This window comes from Glycine soja, chromosome 3 (genome assembly GCF_004193775.1).
Source record: "Glycine soja cultivar W05 chromosome 3, ASM419377v2, whole genome shotgun sequence".
NCBI lineage: Eukaryota > Viridiplantae > Streptophyta > Magnoliopsida > Fabales > Fabaceae > Glycine > Glycine soja.
The window spans coordinates 30,713,302-30,738,861 of NC_041004.1; the positions used below are offsets into that span (position 1 = coordinate 30,713,302).

The window sequence follows — 25,560 nt, forward strand, 5'->3', positions numbered from 1 at the left end:
TATTTGGATTTCAAATTCAAAGAATTTAAATTACTTTATCCAAATAATATATTTTAAAAATCTAAAAAATTTAATTGATACATTTGAATTTCGAAATTTTTTAAATTTCTTATAAGTTTAACCACCACATTGATTTTTTTTTTTAAGTAGACCAGAGATCTATGAAGTACAAAAATAAATAAATAAAATTGTCATGGTCAGTTCCGAAATTATTTAAGGCTTGGTTTGGGCGTGAAGCGGCACCGAAAGGGGCTTTTCTTCTCTTCTTCTAGTGTTGCTGTCTGTGTTGCGAGTGACACACACACAGTGAAACGAAACGAATGCATAAAACTATAAATAAAACCCGAACCCCACCCCAACGAAGTGTCCGTGTTGCGAATTGTGATTATTGAATTGAATTTGTTCAAATGGAGGTGGAGTTGGAGCCTCGCGTGAAGGCTCTTCCTTTCAAGGTGAAAGCGATGTCGAGAGAATCGCCGTCGCAGAAAGCGCTTCACGTTCTCGACACCGACCTCCGCACTCACTGGTCCACCGCCACCAACACCAAGGAGTGGATTCTTCTAGAACTCGATGTCAGCCCCAAACTCTCTCTCTCTCTCTCTCTCTCTCGCGCGCGCGCGCTCTTTCTTCAATGCTGCTAAACATTTTCTCTCTTCAAATTTTCATTCTCATGCATCTTGTTATTTTAATTATAATAATACTGTAATAGTAATCTCTTAATACTTTCTTAATAAAACGGTGAATGATTGTTTGTTTCCTACTTCGGTTGGTTTTTCAACTCTAGGGCTGGTTTAAGATGAAGATTTTTGGGCCTGTTTGGATACAAGTCAGAAGTTCTTTTGAGAGCTTCTCTATTGGAAATATATAGCTTTTTCCAAAAGCTCTTAAAAACACTTCTATCCTTGTATCCAAACAGGCTCTTTATCTGTTTGTTTAATTTGATGCATAATGGAGTGAAACTAGAACTTAGGTTTTGCGCTTTCAATTTTCATTTTTTTCACCTTGTTGTTTTTTGTTTTTCCTTAGATTTATTCCTTTTTTATAATGCTGTACTCTCTTGATATACAGTGAATGATTTTTGTTTCCTTCGGTTGGTTTTTGAACTCTAGGGCTGGTTAAAGATGAAGAACTTTATTTATTTTTATGATGTATGAATGAGTGAAACTAGAACTTAGGTTTTGCACTTGTACTCTGTTTCAGTGTTTGACTACTGTTTGAGCTGGGAGTAATAATAGTTGAAGATAAATTGAGTATTCGGAATTGAGTTTCTCAGTTTTTTTGTATTTTTTTTGGGGGGAGGAGTGGTTCTTTAACTTTTGAGCAAGGTTTTAAATTGTGGTCGTGGTTTTGTTGTGTTCTGTGATATTGTGGGGAACTGGGGACAAATGTGGCTAATGCAGTCACAATTGCAGTCGTGTACGCCTCAAAAACCTTGATGGTGTGGCCAAAATCACAATTGTGGACTGGTTTTAAAAACCTTGTTTTTCAGCTATAACTATTGGAGTTTTGGGATTTTGGCTGATTTTACAGAGTAGTTATGTTGAGATTTGAAAATGAAAAGGAAGGGTGTGTTGCATTGTGTGTACTGTGGATAGGATTGATGCGAATTAACGGTTGGTTTGTTGCAAGTTTGTAGGCCTTGTAACTGCTCTTTCTGTTTTGTGTGCGGTTTTCAAGTTTGGAAGCAGTTCGGCTTTTGTTCTTGCATTTGTTGTGTTTTGTGTCTTCTTGTGTAATTAAATGGTAGTTATTTCTTTGTCGCAGGAGCCTTGCCTGTTGTCGCATATACGAATTTATAACAAGTCGGTGCTTGAGTGGGAAATTGCGGTTGGCTTACGTTACAAGGTTAGTGGCTGAAAGTTGTCAAGCAATTATCATTGGCAATTCATATTCTTTTTCTCATGTGTTTTTTTTATTAATTTATTAAGGTTGTGTGTGTCAACTGTCAAATTCTTTGGGGTCCTTCTTTTGGCTTGTCAATGGTTTATAGAGGATAGTAAGTATATGGTATATCTGCATGATTGCCAATTTATTTTAGGTTTGATTGTTGGTGAACAAATGCCGATATATAATCCAATGACCAAACAAAGTAGGCAGTAGGTACAACAAAAAAATGGTATTTGAAGCCCAGATACTTAGTATAACATAGGTATGATATGATATGACACGGATATGGGGACACGCCAAATTTTTTGAAATTTAGGATACGATACAGTCTGGATACATTAACAAAAATTGATAAAATATTTTATATCGATGCAGAATATTGGTAAAGAAAGAGGCATTGATATGTCATTACATCATCTAGAAAAAACATAACTTCTAAGTTTGGTTCATCAAGAGACAACTTTGCCAATTCAAGAAGTCTAGAACCATCATCTAATGGATCATGTATATCTCCACTAATGTCTCACAACCTTGTCTCTCCTTTTTTTTATACAATTATACCCTTCATCTTTTCTAGATAAAAGTCCAAGGTTTGAATGCACATAAACTAAATATTCAGCCCTGTTTGGATCTATTTTGTTTCTCTTCCATGAATGAATAAAGGAGTATGCACTCTAATTCCTCTCACAACATGAGGAAGAACATGGCTTCAGAAGAAGCTTTAAGACAAGCTTTATGGATACTATTCGGATATGTATCCGGAAGTACCCAAGCCATTTCCTAGAATTTTTTTTTAAAAAAAATGATTGGATGCTTTTCGGATACATATTTGGAAGTATCCAAGAAGCATTATAGAATTTTTTTAAAAAAGGTTGGATAATTTTCAGATATGTATCTGGAGGTATCCAAGGAGTATCGGTATTTGACACAGGTATGACACTGATACTTTTCTAATTTTGGAGTATCTGGGCTTCATACTACCATAGACATTACAAATTCTATTGAGTTTAAGCTTTTACTGGATCAACTGGTTTTGCATTACATCCTTCAGAAGCAAAATTGTAGTCTGGCTTAGAAATGGTAGACAAAAAATGACTATTTAATATTTTTTTTAGTGTTTTTTTGGGTTGAATCTTTGGTATTTGCAATCTTATGGGAACATAGGAAAGTCTGATCATTGTGCTATATTAAGGATTTTCTGAAGTTTTGGGCTGTAGGCTCCAGTTGTTTTACTAAGGATATTGTCAACAGGATGCATGCTTGTTGAAATCTTTCTTTACAAGGTCATTCATGAATCATGATACAATTATGTTGTGCTGATTTAATGAAATTGATAAATTAATTGATTGGGAGCAATAATGTTGGCGAGCATTCTGTCCAATAAACTTGTTTGTAAAGAAGATGAAGGTAAAATGGTTGAGTTTCACTTCATGTGGATGCAATTTTATTTTCAACAGAATGTAGAGTTGTTTCTCTTCAGCTTTTTAATAAGGATGCACTATTAATGTTAAACTCTGCTCCTTCAATTCCTTGTTTTGATAATGATGCTATATTGATTAGTTATTCCTCTGCAATTAGATATGGCTTATTTTTTCTTTTAATTATGCATTTTCCAAGATGAATAACGTTGTGTTCTGTGCTTTATCGGTTCTTATTTTCCTCCCAGCCAGAGATATTTCAGAAAGTTCGCCCACGTTGTGAAGCACCTAGACGTGACATGATCTACCCTACAAATTACACTCCATGCCGATATGTGAGGATATCTTGTTTGCGTGGAAATCCCATTGCCATTTTCTTTGTTCAGGTATACTATAATAGCTTTACCATTTTCTGCTCTTCATCATTTGTTATTGTTCTAAAATCTAGAGTTACATCCTATAGAGTTGTTGTATATTTTGTCCTCGTTTACTTTAGGACATTTGGTTAATGAGATAGTAGGATGCTTATGTTTTTTAGCTGCATTAAGATTCTTGATAAGTGAGTGGATGCTAGATGCCCGCTTTTTTCGATGTGTACTTTTATATTTCTTAATTTTGTGTATTCTGTTGGGGAGAGGGAGGAAAATATACAAGACAAAGCCAGCACCTGAAGAATATAAACTGAGAAGAGAAATGTTTGAAGTTAATCTATGCAAAGCTTCACTTCAAACCCCTCCAAAGATATTCCATTGACACCCACCTAAAATTCCATGAGAATTTTCTTGAAAATGTCTTGTAATCTATCCTGTTCAACAAATAGAAACAGTGTATATCAAAAGCCTTCTCATAAAACACATCTTGACAAAGTTTTGAACTTTTTGCTTCCTCACAGTCACAGCTCTTCTACATTGATTGGTTTTCAAGAACTTCAGTTTGTTTTTGTGTGTTTTTTTTTCTCTACTTTCCTATCCTCTATCTTCTTGTAATCTTCTCTCTTTCTGTTTTTAACACAACTTTTATGAAAAAATGTTCATTTGGTTGTCACCTGCTGTTACTGAGTATTAGAGTAATACACAGACCTGCAGTTATTCAACTGCAGCTGTCTAGTTAGATTTAACCATAGTGGTTAGATGTCAGTTACAAAGTCAGTTGACTGTTACAAAGTTAGTTAGGGTTCTGTTATCTGTAAATCTGTCTATAAATACGGATCTGTAATCTCAGAATCACTTGGCTAATGGAAATCATTATTCCCTTTATCAGTTTTTCACTTCTCTCAAATGTCTCTCTTCAGTATTCTTTTACTGACCATGTTTTTGCCACCTGTCACTTGCAGCTAATAGGAGTTCCTGTGGCTGGTCTTGAACCTGAATTTCAACCGGTTGTAAATTACTTACTGCCTAGTATTTTATCTCACAAACAGGATCCTCATGATATTCATCTCCAGGTGAATTACATAATTTTGTGCCATCAACATGCTAATTATGCAGTTTATTTATTCTATTATTATTCTATCCTTTCTGGTGTTTCATTGTTTACAGTTGTTGCAAGACATGACAAGTCGGTTGCTTGTATTTCTTCCACAACTAGAGGTAAACCCCAAGCATTTTTAGTTTCATGGCTTTGTTCATAATTCCTATTTTTTTCTGTTCTGTTTTTCCATATTTTTGTTTAGGCCATTCAGCATTGTATGTAAAACTGCAGACAGACCTTTCCAGCTTTCCAGATAGTCCTGAATCTAATCTTCGATTTCTTGCCATGCTTGCTGGTCCTCTTTATCCTATTCTTCATGTGGTGAATGAAAGGTTAGTTTGCCTTTTATATTTTCACTAGAAAATTATTTTTCTATTGGAAATTGTATTCTCTAATATTTTTTCAATAAGAAAAAGCTCAATTTGAAACAAAGATTTTCAGTAAAATAAACTGACGGATTGTGATATTGTTATAGATTTCAAATGGCATGCCCTCATATTGTAGAGATACATAAGCTATGTATTCTGCTTCTTGTCATGCATTGTAAATTTAATGAGTTTTCAGTTTGAAAGTAAGCTATTTGATTTTAGGCTGTAAACTTCTGAAAGAGCTAAAAATTATGTAGCAGAGATGCAAAAATTAAGGTGGATGAGAAACATAATAGGAAATATCAGTTTAAGAATGAATGTGTTTGGGAGGAAGTTGGAATAGCATCAATTGACGGCAAAGCAGAGACTTGTTTTGTAGTAGTGGTTTGGTCACACGAGAAGTCGACCCATAAAAGTCAGTGAGACAAGGGGATTGAAAGGAAGATAGTCTGGTACTTAAATTCAAATGGGAAGAACAAGGCCACTAAAAGTTTTAGGGGGGGAACCTTTGAAAGAGGCTATAATTGTAATGGTTTTTTGATAATATGGTTTTTGATAGAATTCAATGCTGTTAATAAGATGTGTTTGTTTTGGAAACTAATTCATTGGTTCTTGGTCAGAAATTGGTATGGATTCCATTGCTAGACTCAATATGTGTAAGGCACCTGAAGCCCTTTAAGTACACTTCTTATTTATCTTTGTGTGCGTGTGGGTGCTTAGTCTATTTTATTATTCATAATTTCTCTAGCACAAATAATTTGTTTAATTACAGGACAACTTCAAAACCTCCAGGCAATATCACTGACCTTGATGTCTCCAAAAGTAGTCAACTGTCACCAACCCTAACTGTTTCCACTAACTTTGAGGTACATTCCCCTATGATTTATTATTTGTGCTTACTGATGGTGTGATTATTGTGTGCATGTGCTACGACATGGTTTTCCATTCTTTGACTTTTACACAATAAGTTTGTCTGTTTCTGTACTCAATTGAGAGAATCGTCTCCTTCCTAGCTCCAATTAACCCTAGAAGTAATTTCCTTATAGGTCTTCAAAGGTCCTATTAACCCTAGAAGTCATCTCCCTTTAGGTCTCCAAAGATCCAAAAGTGCCTTCATAAAGCCCTGTCTATTTATATCTGAAACTGGAATCTTATAATTAACTGTCACTGCACATCAGTGCTTACATATCCAAAATCATCCAATTAAAGTCAATGCTTCCATGCTTAATCATGTTTAAGTATGAAATTAAGTGATTTCTTACGGTATATTTGAGGAGGGTAAAGGTATTGTTGAGGGTGATATTTTCTTAGTTGATACTGGACAGACAATTTTTTTTTTTTTTTTTTAACTTTAGCCATTTTAATTTCTGAAATCCAATCCATATTCTTTGTCTCTTGTACATGCTTTATAGAATTATAGTACTTACTCTTCCTGTGCTTTTTATTAAGTGATGGTCATTCCACATGTATGACCCCTCTGTCCATGAATCTTTTTTCCTTTTGATGCAGCCAAGGAGATCTCGAAGTGCATCACCTTTAATTTTATCTGCATACCGTGCCATAGTTTTTAGGCCTGATGCAATTTTTGTGCTTCTGAGAAAGGCATATAAAGATTCTGATCTGGGCTCTGTTTGTAGAATGGTATTTATCTCTCACCCATTTAGTTGTTTATCTATATATATGTAATAAAATCTGATCAACATCATTTACAGTACTCTCGCCACAATTCTATTTTTTTAATTATCTATAATAATAATAATAATAATAATAATAATAATAATAATAATAATAATACCCTGTCAACATTTCCTTTCATCTTTCTCATATATCTCGGTGTGTGTGTGTATATATATATATAAACATAATATTATTGTAATGTTATAACATAATAACTATTTTTATAAATTATCTACACCCAATAATAATATTAAAATAATTAAAAATAATGTCAAATAAGTCTCTAAATAACTTTAGAAAACAAAAATAATTATTTTGTACTTTTTAAAAGATTTTTTTATACCATAAATTTTCAAAATAAAATATTGTTGTTATATAAATATTTAGGAAACTAAATAAATGATTTAATTTTTTTAGAAATAAGTTATAAAATTTATTTATTAAAATATATAATCTATATTCTGTATTATAATTAAATGTGTGAATTTCGACTGCAGTACTCTCAAACACTTTCACCTCCTTTATTTGTTTCAATTTTTAATGTTATAATATTTTATATTATTTTTTATATTATTAAAATTTTGTAATATCATACTACTACAACGATAAAGAAATTGGAATAATACTAAAATAATTTCACATGATCCTATATTGTTATAAAATAGAATAATTTTTTCACGGCAATCAATTTTTATTATTATTACCTACATAAAATATTTTATGATGTTATTTCTTTTTTCTTACATTAAACTTGCAAAGTATAATATTTTTTTTTACACGTTAAACTAATTTAATACTTTTAACTCTTTTGAGACTAAAATATAAATTGATTCATCCAAAGATTGACTTAAAGATTAATTTGATATATTAATTTTTTGAAATGTTAAATAAATCTCCAAATTAATTCTTTTCTTAATTTTTAAAACGTGTTTAATATATTTCCAATCTTTGAATAAGAAATTTTTTTTTGTTAAATAATGTCTAAGAATCTAAATACGTACTTTAGTCTTTTTATTAAGTTATAATATTCAGTTTTTTAATACATAATAATATGAATAATATCAACTTGATTAATAGTATTCAATTATTAATTATTATCATTATCATAATATTAAATTTCAAACAGTTAATATCATAAAAACTAAAAACTACATAATTTGAATGATATTAATTTAATTAACATTGTAATAAGTAAAATTCAAATGATTAATATAAAAAAATAAAAAGTTTACTGTCCATTACATGGATCCATAATCTAGTTTAAATACTCTTTTTTACTTTTGACCAAAAACGGAAATATCTATCTTTTGCTTTTTGTATCTGTGCTCAATCCATTGCTGCTAATGTGTTCTTCTGGTATATGTTCACCTTTATTTTAGGCATCTAGAATTATGCAGAAGCTCATAAATCCAGATACTGAGCTAGATGTATCAAAACCTCAAGATGAAGTAACATCTCTTTTGGAAGATAAATCAAATTTGGAACTGTCTAGTTCTTTCACTTTAGTTGATTATTCGAAGCTTTTGGGTGAGGAGTTCCAGATGCCAGATGAGCAGTGGGATTGCAGCTATCTTAATATATTAGATATGGGGGCTGTGGAAGAAGGGATCTTGCATGTTCTTTATTCTTGTGCATCACAGGTTTTTTTCAAGAAAATGACATATAATTCCTTGGTGTTGATTATATCGTCAAAATTTGCAGTATGTACATTGTTTAACACACTGCAGTTTGCAGCCTGTTCTTTGCAGCAAGTTGGCAGAGAGATCTTCGGACTTTTGGGCTGCAGTGCCACTTGTACAAGCTCTGCTGCCAGGTTAAGTGTTTCTAATAAATTGTGCTTGGTTTTGGTATCAGATTGACTACATAATGAAGCCATTCTGACATCATTCTGAAATAATGAAATTTGGAATTGGAAATCTTGCTGTGATCTTTTTTCCCCCTATTTGAGGGAAGCAAATACTAGTTTGGCTTAATTACACTTTTAGTTCCTTTATTTTAGCCTATGCACGATTTTGGTTCCCCTAGTTCTAATTGCTTGCATTTAGTCTTTGTAGTTACTCAATTGTTAAAATTAAGTCCCTCACCTCATATTTTGTCCAATATTTAGTGGAAATCTCACAAGGTGTGATGTAAGTCATGTGGCATTGATTTGTGTAGATTGTTGTAGGCAAAATATATACAATATCTAAATAAAATATTTCATATATTTGTTTCCTTTGTTAATCTATACAAAAGTATAAATCAATGATGGATAAATTCTGGCTGTCTTTTTCAATGAATAATGTCTGGCCTTGCAGCTTTCTCAAACACACTAGCCCCAATTTGTTCTAGTCATAGCATGGCCATGTTCTCTCTAGTATGTCCAGCTGCTTCAAATTCCATTGTGTCAATCTCTATGTGTCAAATCTCCAACTATATCAACTTCCAGTCGTGTCAATCTGCAGCTGTTGTTAGAGAGTTCGTTGGTCCTTGTTTGGTTTGATCCATAGTTATCAATTGTGCACAATAGTGTTGTGATTGCAGTGAAGCGGGTGCTTTTCAGAGGAGGCATTGAATCTTTGTGTTTCTTTTTTTTTTGGCTGTGGAACACCTGTACCTTCATCTTGCTTCTGTTTTGCACTTCTGCAACATCTTCACTCTGGTCAACCTCTGTTCTGCTTGTGTTGTGGAACGTCCGGTGAGACAAAATGATCGAGTGAGGACGTGGTGCCTGATTTTTCTAAGTAGGTTTTCTAACAGACATGCAGATTGCAGAGGAATGGGGTAGCTTTGTTCCATTGATGATTTCTCTTTTTCTGCATTGCTTTATTTCTACCTTTGCTGTTTTGTAGGCTCTCTTATCCTTCAAATTCCTTAAAATTTCTTCTCTTGATCTTAATGAATTTCTTCTTTTATTAAAACAATTAGCATAGAGTAATATCATGGTAATGTAGAAATCTGGTAAAAGATGGACAGGGGATTGTTTCCAGTCTCTTAATTTAATGGTATGTCATCCTCAATTTCTGTTGTTTCACATTTTGGTATCAAAGATATCACTTAAGAAAGTGATGGATTATTATTCTTAATTAATTTAGTTCTTAGCGTAGATGAAATTGCACCTACCTAAATTAGTTTTTGGGAACATAAACATCCAGTTGTTATACATTTTGACATCAAAGGTCACAATTGGGAATGTGGGGGATTTATGATATTTCTAAATAAAGCTCTGAAAATTGAAGTATGGAAATGTGCGGATATGTTCCACTCATGTTATTATTTTATTGATATATGGTATTACCTAGAAGAGAATTTGATCATTTTCCTATAAATTTTTAATTAAAATATTATTTAAGGAGAAATTTTATTTGTAGTTGGAACAAACGTAGTTATTACAACTTCCTTTATAGAACTGTATTATTCAATGTTTGGCTTCTGCCTTGTTGGAATTTTTGTAGCTCTACGCCCATGGGTGAGCAATTCTTTTGATGTTGTTGATGACACTTTCTCTCAGTGGAAACAACCTATTGTACAACAGGCTTTATCTCAGGTTATATTCTGCAGGCAATTATAGACTCGTCTGGCTAGATGATTTTATTGTGTTCTTTGTGGCATCTTAAACTTAGTTCTCATGATTGTGTGTATTATGTGCAGATTGTTGCTACAGCAACATCAGGCGCATATCGTTCGCTGGTTCATGCTTGTGCTGGTTATCTGTCTTCATACTCACCATCTCATGTTAGTCAAGCAACTATTTCTTAATTTTAAGCTAGAATCTTTTTTTTTTTTTTTTTTTCATGTATAGCCTGTTGCCTTCTGCTTGGTTTGTGGGCTGTATAATTTTGTTTTGTCAACTATTTGCTTTTTTTTTTTTTAATTCTATAATATTCTGATGTAGAGGTAGTTTATTATATAGGTTGGAATAAGCTTCTGTTGATAAAAGAAAATAAATCATTAAGATTTAAGATGAAGATAAGAAAATTACAACAACAAAAAAAAGCCCACAAAAACAACAGAGAAAAAGAAAATATAGTAATGCAAAGCTGCACAATCCCTTTTATGTATTTGTTAAGGAAACACTCTTAAATGGATTATTTGCTTTACACCATGCTGGAGCCAATCACCACATTGCCGTAAAAATTTAACCTATTTATGTCTTCTAATACTAAATCTAGTCAAACAAAATTGTTTTGAGGACCTGGAACACAACCAGCATTTTCCAAACAGCCCAGCTATATATCTTGCAGCGAGATAGAGTATGGAAGAAAGAGAGAGAAGTACCCAATGCAGCCAACCATATATATGTAAACAGTTCTCTCGGCTGATGGACGACGCCCAAGAATAACACTTCCTCAACTCCTTGTTTGATCTCGGCCTTAGGTTCTGTGGCAGATTATTACTCGTTGGAGAAAAAAAATATTCAAAGAGCTGAAAGAAAAGAGATGGAGATGGGATGGAAAGAATTAGCTGGAAAAGAAACATATCAATAACCATGATGCACTGACAGATGGAAGGTCACTCCTGTGGCAAAGAGAAACAACAAAGAGCATGTTGCACAACCCAAAAAGTGTCCATGGGATAAGATGGAAAGAAGGCTCAAAACCTTCAATTTAAAAGGACAAAGAGTTAAATAGCTGAGTAGAAATTTCAGAAAAGAAAATCACAAAGAAAAGTGAATAGGTGGGTAATTAATAATCCAAATTCATAATAAAATAGGAAAGAGAAATTAAAACTTTTACTTAGAAATCTGAAAAGCTGGAGAGAGAAGTTCATGTATAGCATTTTTGAACATGTAATTACGGGATTTAAAATAAATATTCTCATGTTACATTGGGCTGTCCATGACAGACATTGGAAGTATACTTTTTTTCTCAAACAATTAAAGAGGTAGAGAGAATCTGAAAATAAAATTTAAGTTCTTTTTTAATAAAATTTATTAACTGACAAATACATTAATAAAATCTTTCAAAAAAATAGAAAGAATATTAGAAGAGTAAATTATAAATTGGAGGTAATGACACCTGTAAAAATTTCCATTTTTATAACTTTCTTGTATCATTTATAGATAGATTATAGATTGATATTGCTAGTGTAAATTATAAAATGATTGCACATCCATTGTAATATCAACAAATAAAAAATGTAGATACACCTACTTGACAGAATTTCAGGTTCTAAATGAAATAATTTAGAACAAATTACACTCGCACCCGAGTTTCAAATTAGACACAACACCACTCTTTTTTCTATTCCTACACTAACTCTTCTTAATGTTTGAAAACTTTACACTGAAACCTCTTTATATATTAACACTAAACCCCCTGAATGTATGAAAACATTACATTGGTACCCCTATAAGGATGTTGTTGTAACCATTAAACAAGGAAGTGTATTGTGTCTAGTTCAAAAAAACTTAAAGGGGTGTTAATGTAATTTTCTAAAAAATTTACTCTCTTCTGGGTCAGCAGCTGATTTGACCTTAACTTTTTGTATAGGCTAGGGCTGCATGTGTACTGATTGATCTGTGTTCTGGTGTGCTGGCACCGTGGATGACTCAAGTGATTGCGAAGGTATGCTATAACCTGATTCTTTGTTTTTTGAGATATCTCCCGCAATGTTTTTTTGTCCTTATCAGTTATTTTTATCTCCATCATCATGATTATAATACCAAAAACTGGTATTGATTTGGTCTGTTCTCATAAAGAAAAATTAGCAGTAAAATGTAAGATCTGTTCTTACATTTACTGTTAATTTTTCTTTATGAAATACTTAGTTTAGCCATTTTAGTTAATGTGACTGTTATAGATTATTGGGCCATTTTTTTCTAACCAGCTTTAATGGTGTTGCAAGAAGTTGGAATTTTTTTTAATAGCTATGTTTTAATCTAGGTTCCGGGCTACTATATGGTTTTGGTAGGACTGTGGGATTTGAATGTTCATATTGTATTTTTTTGTTTTTGGGATGGGGGAGGGGAGGTGCTTAGCAGATGATTTTTTATAAGATTAAGTGTTTGGTTTCTATTTGATTTTAAAGCGCACTATATATGTAAGGGTGTTTTCCTATTATATATGCTGAGACCCGAAGGATTGAGTAACTTTGCATTTCTAATATTCTTACTTTATCTTTGTTGTTTCTTTTCTGTTTATCATTGAGTGTCCCGTATTCTCCAAGATCATTGTATCCTCATGCTCACTGTTAATGAATTTTTTCTTTTATTTAAAACAACAATTAAAGTAGGAAGCTACAATTAGTAAAGTAGTTTTTCTTTTTCTTGTTTTTTTGAACACTAATGTAAATATAGATTTTGATTTAACAAGTAGCTAGTTATGCAGTTACTTCAATTTTTTTTATATATCCAAATCGATGTACAAGGCAGATTGAAATAAATGGACTTGTGTCAAGTTGTTAACTGCTATTCAAATATTATTTGACTCCTCATCTATGGGCCTCTTTTTTGCACAGGTCGATCTTGCTCTGGAGCTTTTGGAGGATCTTTTGGGCATAATCCAAGTATGTTAGTCATTCTTGCTTACTTCATGTATTTCACAAACACTGATCATTATTTCTGATAAGCTTTTTGGAACACAATGTTTGTTTTCTGATAATAATTAACATGTGTGGATCGCCATCTTTATGCACACCTCTCATGCATGGTATTCATGTTTCATACTACATGTGGCTATTAGCATGACCTTTTGCACTGCTCATTTGTTAAACGATTTAGGTTGCAATGTAGAAAGTTGGTTCAATACTTCCATCATTCTCTAGTTTCTTATTATTCTTTTCTACTAAGCTTCTTGTTATGGCTAAAAGTTAAGAACTGTCGTGTCTGCCAGGATGCTCACAATTCACTTGTTCGTGCTCGTGCTGCCTTGAAGTATATTGTGCTAGCTTTATCTGGGCATATGGATGACATACTTGGAAAATATAAGGTATGAGAGTAGGAATTATTGCTTTTTCCTCCCCTTTCTTCTCTTGTCATATTGATACATTGTGCTTGAGCTAAGAGATGCAAAATTTCAGTGCGCAATGAAAATTTCTTGATATGTCCTTCTCTTTTGTTTACTTTATCTTCTCTTTTTTCTTGAAAATCCCTACCCCTATCAAATATTAATACTATAACTAAGAAATAATCCTAAGTAAAAGAGGAAACAAGTAACAAAATACTTCTAAGTAAATGAGGAGAAAACTGAGAAATATTCATAAGTAAATGAATAAATAAGTTGCAAAATATTAGGAAAAAAAGGAAAATCAGAAATAATCTCAAGCAAGTAAGGAACATGTTAGAAAATATGAAAATAAGAAATAATCTTGAGTAAATGTGGAAACAAGAAAAAAAATAGAAAATATTAAAACTAGTGAATAATCCATAGTAATAATTTCTTTGATACTAGATATAATGTTGATTTGTTATTTATTATTATTGTTGTTGTTATTATTATTATTATTATTATTATTATTATATTTTCTATCCATTTAGTAGTTGGACAAAATTAGGTGTTCACATTGTTAACCACCCATGGCCCTCCGTTTGTATTCCTATACTTCTGTGGTACCCACAAGCTCCTGGATTGAGATATGATATCTGTTGATAAAACTGGAATCAGAAAAAATAATAGCAGCAAGAACAACTCTGATTCTTTATTAAAACTTAGCAGACATACTCAAATGGGAAAAACAGTATAATAAAATTTCCCTGAATTTTCAAGAGCTTCACCCAATTTTGTTATTTTTCTCCTCCCTTAAATTGTTTGACTAGTACTAGACTAACTACCTACCTGCCTGTAGTTAGTTAACTTCTGGAAGTTTCTTAGTATGCCTTGCATAGACCTATGTCAATGTGGGTATCTACCTAAGTAAACCTAAATCTGTGAAACTTGTCACCTTTGTTTTTCTCGCATCACAAGGGGATGAATTGATAGGAGACTGTAAATATTTCATAATCTATCGTTTTATAAACTAGATATTATTATGAAAAATAATTTGGATAATATTTCACAAATGCATGGAATCTCAGTCCTACCCTTTTTGGAAAAGTGAAATCGATGGAATAGAATTCATATTGGAGTGTTAGTCTAAATATTTTTCTGATAATATAGAAGAATGACGTTCCATTCCTTCACTGTAAACTGCACTTAGACATTTAAACTGTTGAAGGGTAATAAGGATGTAGGGGAATTGTATCTGATACCTGGATGTATATTTCATTATTTAATATAACTCAAATTCTCCAAATGTCTATGATTCTTTAACCAAGCAGTCATGGAGTGGGTTGTACATAATAAGGTGTTTATATGTAATTTTTAATAAAATAACTAGAGAGTTGTGTAAGGAGTATAAACATAAAACATCTCATTGGTAAATAAATTATGTCTTTCTTATTTCATTATCTCTACATTGTATCCTTATCAATTTGCAAGTGATGAAATGATTGAGCTCTTTATCTGTGAAGATGGTGCTTTTCATTTCCCCTAAAACAAAAAAAGAGAGCCAAATAATGTTAATACTATTTAATATGCCTTTTCCAGGAAGTCAAACACAAAATCCTCTTTCTTGTGGAGATGCTGGAACCTTTTCTTGATCCTGGCATTGCTGTACCAAAAAGCAAAATAGCTTTTGGAGATATAGCTTCTTCATTTCCAGAAAAGCAGGAACACAATTGCACAATTGCTCTAAATATCATCCGTACTGCTGTACGAAAGCCAGCTGTGCTGCCTTCTTTGGAATCAGAATGGAGGCATGGATCTGTGGCTCCTAGGTATTGTGTCACTGTCTTGTGTCTTGCTATATTGTATTGTATTGTATTGTATTGTTGTAAATACAGTTATTTAGGATAGAAAAGTTTATCTTTCAATTTATCTTGTAGTTTATCTTTTATATATATATATATATATATATAAAGATAGCTATTTTATCTTTTATCTTCTATGATTAGATTGAATATAACAGTTTCTTCTCTTTCAACTTATATTATCAACTACGTTGAAAACTAATCATAATTTAGTTTAAATCTTCAATGCCAAAACAATATATTTGGATCTCTATGTGACTATTATAGTTAATGTTTAATGATGACTGAACTAACATTACATGTTTTTGTACTTTCCATCGATGTATCTAGTTTAATAATTGTAGAATATGGAGGAAGGAGAAAAGAGAATAATTTTATTCTCATATTCATTCATTCTCAAACGTCAATGATTTACAGCAAATAAATAGAAAGGGAATAATAAAGTCCGAACCTAAAAATACATAATATCAGGGATTGACTTATTCCCGATTTATTTTCCCCTTAATTCTAGGAATTCTGATTTCCCATGAAAATCTGAAATTAACAACAAAATATAAAATTTCCTAATTTACTGACTAATAAAAAATTGTTAGTAACTAATCGGATATCTTTTGTTTTGCACATTTACTTTTTATCTGCAGTGTGCTTCTCTCGATATTGGAACCGCACATGTTATTGCCACCTGATGTTGACCTCTGCAAATCAGTTTTAAGACCAACTGATCATGAAACTGCATCTATTTCACATCTTTCCTCTGCCATTAATGGTGGAGGCGCTTTTTCCAAGTCAAATGGTCAAGATGAGTCTGATGGAAAAACAAATGTTTCAGAAATGGCTGGAAAATCTGATTTTGTTGAAGATCGTAATCTACTTTTTGCCCCACAGGAACTGCAGAGTATGACATTGACAAATTTCTCTAATATTCCTGATCAAAATAGCTCTGTTTCTAACATTGGGGATATAAGCTTGGAATCCAAACATGTGGCTGAGAAACACGCCAGCCATCATTTTCCTACTAATATCTTGGATGCTGGCCTTGGTTTTGAATACTTCAACCTGCAGGCTGATTATTTTCAACTATTAAACTACCATGATTGTGAACTTCGTGCTTCTGAGTTTAGACGCCTGGCTTTAGATTTGCATTCTCAGAATGATGTCTCTGTTGAAAGCCATGATGCTGCAATTGATGCTATGCTGTTAGCAGCAGAATGCCATGTAAATCCTTATTTTATGTTGTCTATTGGAGCCTCTTCAAAACTGATGGACCTTTTGAGCGTTAATGAATTTAAAGTGGTGCAGTCTCATGATAAAGTTATGATAAAAAAGGCTTCTGGAAAGAATAAACCTAATTTAGAAACTATTGCACATATAGAAAGAAAAAGAGATAAACTTGTTTTTCAAATACTACTTGAGGCTGCAGAATTGGACAGGAAATATCATTTACAAGTATCTAATGGGGAAGATGGGGCTTATTCTGCTGAAGGTTTTGATGAACAGGTTATAAAGCTATCTCCCCTTGATGTACAATATGCAGATGCTCTAACCTTGGTTCGACAAAACCAAGCCCTGCTGTGTAACTTTTTGATCCAACAGTTGCAGGGAGACCAAATCTCAATGCATGAAATTCTCCTGCAGAGTCTTGTGTACTTTTTACACACAGGCACCAAATTATGTTGTCCTCCAGAACATGTGATTGATATCATTTTAAAATATGCTGAAGACTTGAACAAGTTGCTGACATCTTTTCATCACCCGCTGAGGGAAGGTAGTTTGCATTTGACAAAAGAAAGAATGCATGGGGTAGAGCGACGTTGGTTACTGCTACAAAGATTGGTAATTGCTGCAAGTGGTGGAGGTGAAGAACAAACTTTTGGAACTAATGTCCAAAATAATTACCTCTGTGGAAATTTAATTCCTTCTTCAGCATGGATGCAGAGAATTTCTCATTTTTCTGGTTCTTTATACCCTTTGGTTCGATTTCTTGGTTGGATGGCAATATCTCGTAATGCAAAACAGTATATGAAGGACCGTATTTTCCTTGCATCTGATCTATCTCAGCTGACATATTTACTTTCTATTTTTGCCGATGACCTAGCTGTTGTTGATGACGTTGTCAATAAAAAGTATGAAGAGGTAAAAATTGAAGATTCACGGCTTGAACATAGTTCTTCTGCTAAGAGGGAATTTGAGCGAGGTAATCAATGTGATGAGGAACGATCTTTTTGTGCAATATATCCTGAACTCTGGAAGTTCTTTCCTAATATGAAAAGGCAATTCAAATCTTTTGGAGAAGCCATTTTAGAGGCTGTTGGTTTGCAGCTGAGATCTGTTTCTTCCACTCTGGTGCCTGATGTTTTGTGCTGGTTTTCTGAGTTGTGTTTGTGGCCATTTTCTTTTGCTTCTTCAATTGGAAGTAATAATTTAAAAGGATATAATGCAAAGAATGCCAGAGCAATAATCCTTTATATACTTGAAGCTATTATAGTTGAACACATGGAAGCTATGGTTCCTGAGACTCCTAAACTAGTGCAAGTGCTTGTGTCTCTCTCAAGTTCTACATACTGTGATGTGTCATTTCTTGATTCTGTTTTGCGTTTGTTGAAGCCTATCATTTCTTATTCTTTGTCTAAGATCTCTCATGATGAAAAGCTATTGGATGGTGATTCTTGTCTTAACTTTGAGGAGTTGTGCTTTAACATTCTTTTCATGAAACTGAAACAAAAGAGTGAGATTGAACATAGTTCTGAAGATAAAGAATATAATACAGCGCTGGCTATTTTTATTTTGGCTTCAATTTTTCCTGATTTATCTATCCGATATAGAAGGGAGTTTTTGCAGTCTTTATTGAAACTGGCAAACTTTGCTGCTTTTGCCCCAACAACTTCTTTCTTTGATTATCTCAGTGCATTTCAATGTGTTATGGATAATTGCAAATTACTATTAGTGAATGCATTAACAGAATTTGGTGTGATTCCTCTTCAGCTGCCTCCTTATCCTCATGGAAATGTTGGTGGACTTTCTGATGATAACTTGAAACCGAATCCATGGTTTCTTAGTGATGTCTGTTGCACTTCGTGTGTGAATGATGTTCATAATGTAGAAAGTAACAACTCTGATGTTGGTCATTTTCATTTACCTTCTGATGATTTAGAAGGCTTTTCTAAGGACATAGAGGGTCTCATTTCAGAACTTAATCCAGCTATTGAGTGCTGTTGGAATCTTCATCATCAGATAAGTAGAAAACTAACGATAGCATCAGCAGAATGTTTTGTCTTTTCAAAATGTTTGACATCACTTTCTCAAAAATTTCATAAAGCTGAAGATGATGACCAAAATTCTTCACCAACTAAATCATCTGACATATTCACACTCCATTGGAGATTTGGTCTTCAAGGACTTTGTGAATTGATTGTTATGCTTCAAGAAAGAAGTTGCTGGGAAGTTTCTTGCTTGATGCTTGATTGTTTACTTGGAGTAACCTATAGCTTTTGCCTGGATGGTGTGGTAGGCATAATATGTTCCACAATAAAGAATGTTTCTTGCAGTGCGCCAAAAATATCTTGGCGTTTGCGGAGTGATAAGTGGTTATCTTCTTTAATTGCTAGAGGCATTTATAATAGTCAAGAAAGTGAGGTTCCTCTTATAGATCTATTTTGTACTCTGCTAGCCCATGCTGAACCGGAGCAACGTATTATAGCAGTTAAGCATTTAGGAATACTTCTTGGCCAATGTACAAATGGAGAAAGAGCTGTGATGAATTTTAAAATTTGCACTGACTTCATTCAAAATAAGTTAGTTTTATCCATTCCTGATTATGTTCTTTCTCGTCTGGTTTCTAGTACTTGGGATGAAGTTGTTGTGCTGGCATCATCTGATTTGTCATTACAACTAAGGATTCATGCAATGGCACTTCTTTCAAATTACATTCCATTTGCTGAGCGCCATCATTTGCAATCTTTTCTTGTGGCAGCTGATAGCATTTGCTGTTTGTGTAATGCGCAACCATCGCAAGATGGTCCTATCCTGCAACTTTCATTAGCACTTATTGCTTATGCCTGCTTGTACTCACCAGCTGAAGATATTTCTTTGATTCCTCAAAATTTATGGGAAAATGTTGAAACTTTAGGGTCAACAAAACATGGTATCAATCTTTATCCTTGGTATATTTGTATGATATGAGCATTTTACAATTTCGGTTTATGTTGTACATCTTTTAATTTTACATATTGTTATCTATTGCTTTTCTAGATGGCAAGCTTGGAGACCTCGAAAAGAGGACTTGTCAAGTCCTGTGTAGATTGAGGGATGAAGGAGATGAGGCCAAAGAGGTATCTTTTATAAAGAAACTAGTCATTCATGCCAGTTTAGACAAAAAAAATTAAATCCTTTTCCTGTTCAAAGCATAATTTTGTATTTTGTTTTTTCTTATCTCATACTGACTTCCTAAATTATGCTTATATGTAAGGCCCTGAAAGAAGTACTTTCTCAGAATTCTTCAAAGCAGTATGACCCGGACTTTGCTAATACACGTGAATCTGTTGTCCAGGTAATAATGTAATATACTTAAAACAACCATGTCATCCTTTCAATTTTCAGGAACGCCCAAATTTTGTTTGCATCAAAATGATTTATACATGCAACTTGTAATAGTGTATAGCTGCTGATAAATTTATTGACACATAATCTTCAGTCCTACCCAAGTTTGTGTACTCTAAGTGAATAAACCAAAATTACTTTTCTGTGTGTTGATTATGATGTGTTAGATAGCATATCTAACACTGGTTAAATACTTAAATATGTAAATAGCTATTGCTATAAATTAGGGATGCAGTTACCACAAAATAGGGATTTGATTTATTTATTCTTATGTATTTAAGACTGACACTGGTTTACCCTAATATATGATTATAAATAAGACTCGTGTGAACAATGAACATACAAAACACAACATTCAGCAGATTCCTTCTATAATGTAGATTTGCCTGCTTGTATTTGTAATTTTATGCTTGTTAATATTCTACTAAACAGATTTGAACCTTTTGTAAACTTGGAGCTCAATTAAATTTGCACTGCTGTTGTGTATAAAACTTCTGATTCATGTTAGAGTCTCATGTGCATGTAGTTAAAAATGTCTTTTGGTTGCAAATATAAATTTTCAATAAGAAGGAAAAGAAGTGTTGCAATCTACTTATACTAAATTATCCAAATTTGTCATGCATTTATACTATTTTCAGCTGTTATGCATTCTGGTTGGGCATAGTAGCCAAATTTTCTACAACTGTTTTATGCCATGATTTTTAACTTAGTTAATTTGAAACAGGTCCTTGGCAACTTAACAGCAGTTCACTCATACTTTGATTTATTCACAAGGAAAATCGACCAAGATGATATGGTATGTGTGGTCATTAACCAAATGCATTTGTTATTTTAATTTTTATTTGATTAGTTACATATTGTTGAGTATTTTCTAGGAGCTTGAGGAGGCTGAGTTGGAGCTAGACATTATTCAGAAGGAACATGCATTACCAGGACGAATGGATGATTCCAAAGATTGGAATCAGATTCCAGGTCTTCCCTGTAAGTACTTTCTGTTTCTGGTATAGCACATGCGCACATGTAACCAAGTAACGCAGAAGTCTTTGTACACTTGTTTTTGCTGTTTTGTAGTAACTTATTCACTATTATAGTTGCTGAAAATCCTCCACTCTGCTTCAAATTTGTTTTATAAATTTGAACTTTACAGCCTACAGAAAGGATGTCTCAAGGCTTCAGCAAATCAGAGAGTGCATTCGTTCCCTGTAAGTGGTTGTAATTTTCTCTTTCAAGTATGCTAATAGTAATGGTAGAAACCCTGTAGAAAAGACATGATTTACTCAATTTGACTTTTATCTTTGAAGTGTTTTCTTTTTGCGTGGTTTGACTCAGAGGGTTTGCATGTCTTTAAGTATGAACCACTCTATAAATCTCCCCTGGGGTAGAGTTGTCTCCACATTAAAGCTTATGATTTTTATTTAAGAAATTAGTAGGATCCAATTTGACTCTGCAGCTCTCTTGAGATACTGTATTTCTTATTTTCCTTGTCTTTTTGTCTTCTTTTTTGTCCACAATGCCACTGTATTTTAAGTTTGGTCATTTATCTTTAGTTAAAATATCTTGTTATCCCTCCCCTTGCCAACCAAAAAGGTAAAAAAGCAAAATATTATAACTATTGGCAGGTCGTGGTTTACTGCCGGGTTTGTGTGTGTGTGTTAAATGTTACCTTTTCTTTCAGTCTTCTACCTTCTTTGAAATCTTAACAATTTACGCTGTTGAGGAATGTGGCTAAGTGTTTGAAACTTGTTCTTATTATGTTCAGAGAAAAGTCCAAACTTAAAGAAGATATCATAGCTCGTAGGCAAAAGAAACTACTTATGAGACATGCCCGTCAAAAACATTTGGAAGAAGCAGCTTTACGGGAAGCAGATCTTCTGCAAGAACTTGATAGGTTTTAGCTCTTTATTGAGGATTTTGGTGCTTGTTATATATTGTTTTGATTGATTGTACTGGAAGCTGAGTATTTTTTATAATTATTCAATAGGGAGAGAACAGCTGAAATGGAAAAAGAGCTGGAAAGACAAAGATTGCTAGAAATAGAGCGTGCTAAAACAAAGGAACTGCGTCACAATCTTGATATGGAGAAGGAGAGGCAAACACAGGTAATAACTCAAAAACAGGAATTCTTATTGTGAAATGTGTTATAAACTTGTAATACTGATACTGAATTCTGACGCCTATTTAAACTACTAATTTAGTTTAAGTATTAGTGTAGTATTACTTTTTACTAGTACTAGCCCAGCACCGTAAGACTTAATATTCAAGAGAGACCATTGAAGCTGGCATGTAGTTACATAGGACCATTAAGTAAACCTGTCCTAATCAGTTATTAGAACTTAAATGCTGCAACAACAGTTTATCTGGGCTGAACCACTGAATCACCTGTACAAAGTGGCAGAAAATCTCAATGTGCTTAGTCCTTCCACAGAGTGATTGCAAGATATATTTTGAGTTGCTTGATTATTCCCAATCCCCATTTACAGTGAGACCCACATTACATTCACCCAATAATATACTAATAAAGAGAAGTTTGCTAGTATTTCTGTTCTCCTGATAGGGATACTTTCCAACAAACATCACATTATCACTACAAAATAGAATGATCAACTTCATTGAGTGTTGCTAGGTATTAGAAACGGAGTTGGCTTAATTCACTCCCAAAAGCCTAGCCCAAGGGAAGATAATTGTCCTACTCTTGTAAAAAGTATTTTGGCCATATTCCTAACCAATATGGGACATCTTAACACAGCCCTCACACTCAAGACTCAACATTAGTGGGTGCCCCAACATTAAAGACTGGATAAGATATGTATGATACTATAGTAGATACAAATTGGACCTAACTCACTCCTAAAAGTTAGCTCAAGGGAGGAGGATTGCCCAAGTCTTGTAAGAAGTATTCTAGTCATTCCTAGGCAATGCAGGACATCTTAATAAAAGGTTTGACTGATGGTGCTGAGGATGAAAAACAAAGCATAGGAGACCACCTTCAGCTATATAGAGATTTATTGACTTTTCTGGCAAATGCAGACCCCTTCTTAGTCAGTATACCTTGGTAGTTGCTCTACATAACTCCCGCTTTCAAATCACCATGAAAGGAAGTCTTGATGCCAAATTTTCTCCTTGCTTTTTCAGCTCTAGTCAGGGACAGAGAGGAGGAAGGGGGGGAGGCAGGGGCCCTAGCCCCCCCTCCTTCGAGACTTATTATTGTTAAAGTAACTGTAATTTAGTTTGCTGTATATGGTTTTTGGTTTTGCTAATTAGCTAGAAAACAGTTACTCTTACTTTTGATAGGCCGACAATTATTAATGGCTTACCTTCACACTTTTATATGGCTTTTCCCTTTAAAAAATAAGAAGGAATAATATAGATTTTTCTAAGAGTTATTTTCTCTCTAACTTCTTGAAACCTCTTGGATGATTGATTCCACTATGTTTTTTTCTACACATATATTCCTGTTAACGTGATTACTTAAATTTTGATTGATTTTACATGTGATAGTGTAATAATAAGGATTGTATAATTATATGATTATATATATTCTCATTTTCCCTAATCAAAGAAAGTGGCATTCTGCTCTAGGGCTTTTAAAATAACAATACCTTTTCATTTATATGCAGAGAGAACTTCAGCGTGAAATAGAGCAAGCAGAATCAGGACTTCGACCATCTCGGCGTGATTTTCCATCCTCCAGGTGAGCTGTTAAATTAAATCAGTTACCTATTTACAAGTGTTCCATGAAACTTTATCCTTGCCATGAATGTTGTAGTCATAAAGAATTTTTTTTCTCTATTCTGTTGGAAAGAGCAGATGTATTTTGTGCTTCTTTTCCTTGGTTTTCTATTTGCTTCATGGGGTTTTTGTGGGTTTCTCATCTTGTAGTCGACCTAGGGATAGATTCCGCGAAAGAGAAAACGGAAGATCTGGTAATGAAGGGAGCATAAGAGCTGGCAGTGGAAGCTTACAGCCTGAAATTCCTTCCACCAGTTCATCAATGGCACCCTTACCAACTATAGTTCTTTCTGGATCTCGAACGTTGTCTGGACAGCTGCCTACTATCTTACAGTCACGTGACAGACAGGATGACACTGGCAGCATGTATGAAGAAAATGTCGATGGAAGCAAGGATTCAGGGGATACCGGCAGCATTGGAGATCCTGAGCTAGTATCAGCATTTGATGGCCAGCCTGGTGGATATGGTTCTCAAAGGCATAGTTCAAGAGGAAGCAAGTCGAGGCAACTTGGAGAACGTAGAGACAGAGACAGCAGACGTGAAGGGAAGTGGGAAAGGAAACATTAATAGCTAATGAGCATGGAGTTGTGCATTGATTAGGTATATATATATATATATATATATATATATATATATATATATATACATGCACAAAGTGCAGTACTTATATTGTCCCAACAAAACCATACCTTTGGAAAATTGGAATGGACAGTTGTAGAACTTTAATTTGGAGAATTCTATGCAGAACCTGGGGAACATGTCCCTTTGTGTCTGCACCATGGTAAAACAGTGTTGTACATTATTATGTATGGCTGAACTAGATGCTGATCCATATTTTGGGTAACTGTATCACTTTCTGTACAATAGTGTGGATGGTTGCCTAATAGATTATTTACATAGCTATATTAAGTATGTATATTTTCTTTGAATTATTAGATATTTTTTCCTTTAACCAGTGTAATAAAATGAAATTGATTCAGTGACTGGAAGAGTACCGTGTGACCAAATTATTTTTCTTCTATTCATATAGATCCTAGAAATGAAATTACTTTTTAGCAAACTTATCCAAATATAATCGAGTATACGTATAATTGATTACTAAATTATTTAATTTTTGTAATTATCCCAAACACATCATGTAAAATACACAGTAGAGATTACTTTTAACACATTTTCACGTTTAACGGTTTTAAATTACTTTTTCAAAATTAGTTTTATCTAACTTTTTTCAAATTTTGAACCACAAAAGGGTTTCATTAGTAGAAAAAAAAAATTAAGTTTACTTGTAACGCTAAACTAATATTTTTAAATCATTTCCTTACATGGAAACAAAACATTACTGGTTTGGTCCTTGCCATAGTTAACTTCGATATGCATTTTGGCAATTACTTCCCAGACTCCATAGGAAAGCAAGAAGACCTGAACAGACCAAAATGCCCCCATCCTCATCAGGCATCCCATACCCCTAGCGCCGCACAAGCACCCCCAAGCTCCTTCTCTTCTTCCACCCCCACAATCCTACATATAATTAGTCATTGGTCTGTGTGGACTGAGCTTGGTCCCCTTACAATAGGTCTTAAAAACAAACATGTTTAAGAGAGGAAATTTCATTGAAGGTGATTGATCAATCAGATTTTTTAGTCCAGA

At 33.5% G+C, this 25,560-nt stretch overlaps 1 protein-coding gene across 3 annotated transcripts; it reads left to right on the forward strand.

The window, feature by feature from the left end:
• The first annotated feature begins 230 nt into the window (after window positions 1-230).
• Window positions 231-24,902, forward strand: LOC114406426. Of its 3 annotated transcripts, XM_028369123.1 has the most exons (27): window positions 231-572; window positions 1,765-1,845; window positions 3,554-3,691; window positions 4,639-4,749; window positions 4,844-4,894; window positions 5,007-5,107; window positions 5,916-6,009; window positions 6,653-6,784; window positions 8,200-8,460; window positions 8,555-8,633; window positions 10,255-10,346; window positions 10,451-10,534; window positions 12,292-12,366; window positions 13,259-13,306; window positions 13,633-13,728; window positions 15,325-15,554; window positions 16,229-19,728; window positions 19,836-19,915; window positions 20,053-20,133; window positions 20,908-20,979; window positions 21,059-21,164; window positions 21,331-21,385; window positions 21,943-22,071; window positions 22,165-22,282; window positions 23,801-23,874; window positions 24,063-24,515; window positions 24,542-24,902. In XM_028369123.1, the coding sequence occupies exons 1-26, from the start codon at window positions 408-410 to the stop codon at window positions 24,478-24,480; spliced, it is 6,471 nt and encodes a 2,156-aa protein (XP_028224924.1). In that variant the 5' UTR covers window positions 231-407; the 3' UTR covers window positions 24,481-24,515; window positions 24,542-24,902. The 3 variants fall into 3 exon arrangements, with proteins under 3 accessions (XP_028224924.1, XP_028224923.1, XP_028224925.1); XM_028369122.1 differs by having other exon boundaries at window positions 24,063-24,902; XM_028369124.1 differs by lacking the exon at window positions 231-572 and having other exon boundaries at window positions 1,759-1,845; window positions 3,558-3,691; window positions 24,063-24,902.
• The last annotated feature ends 658 nt before the right edge of the window (window positions 24,903-25,560 follow it).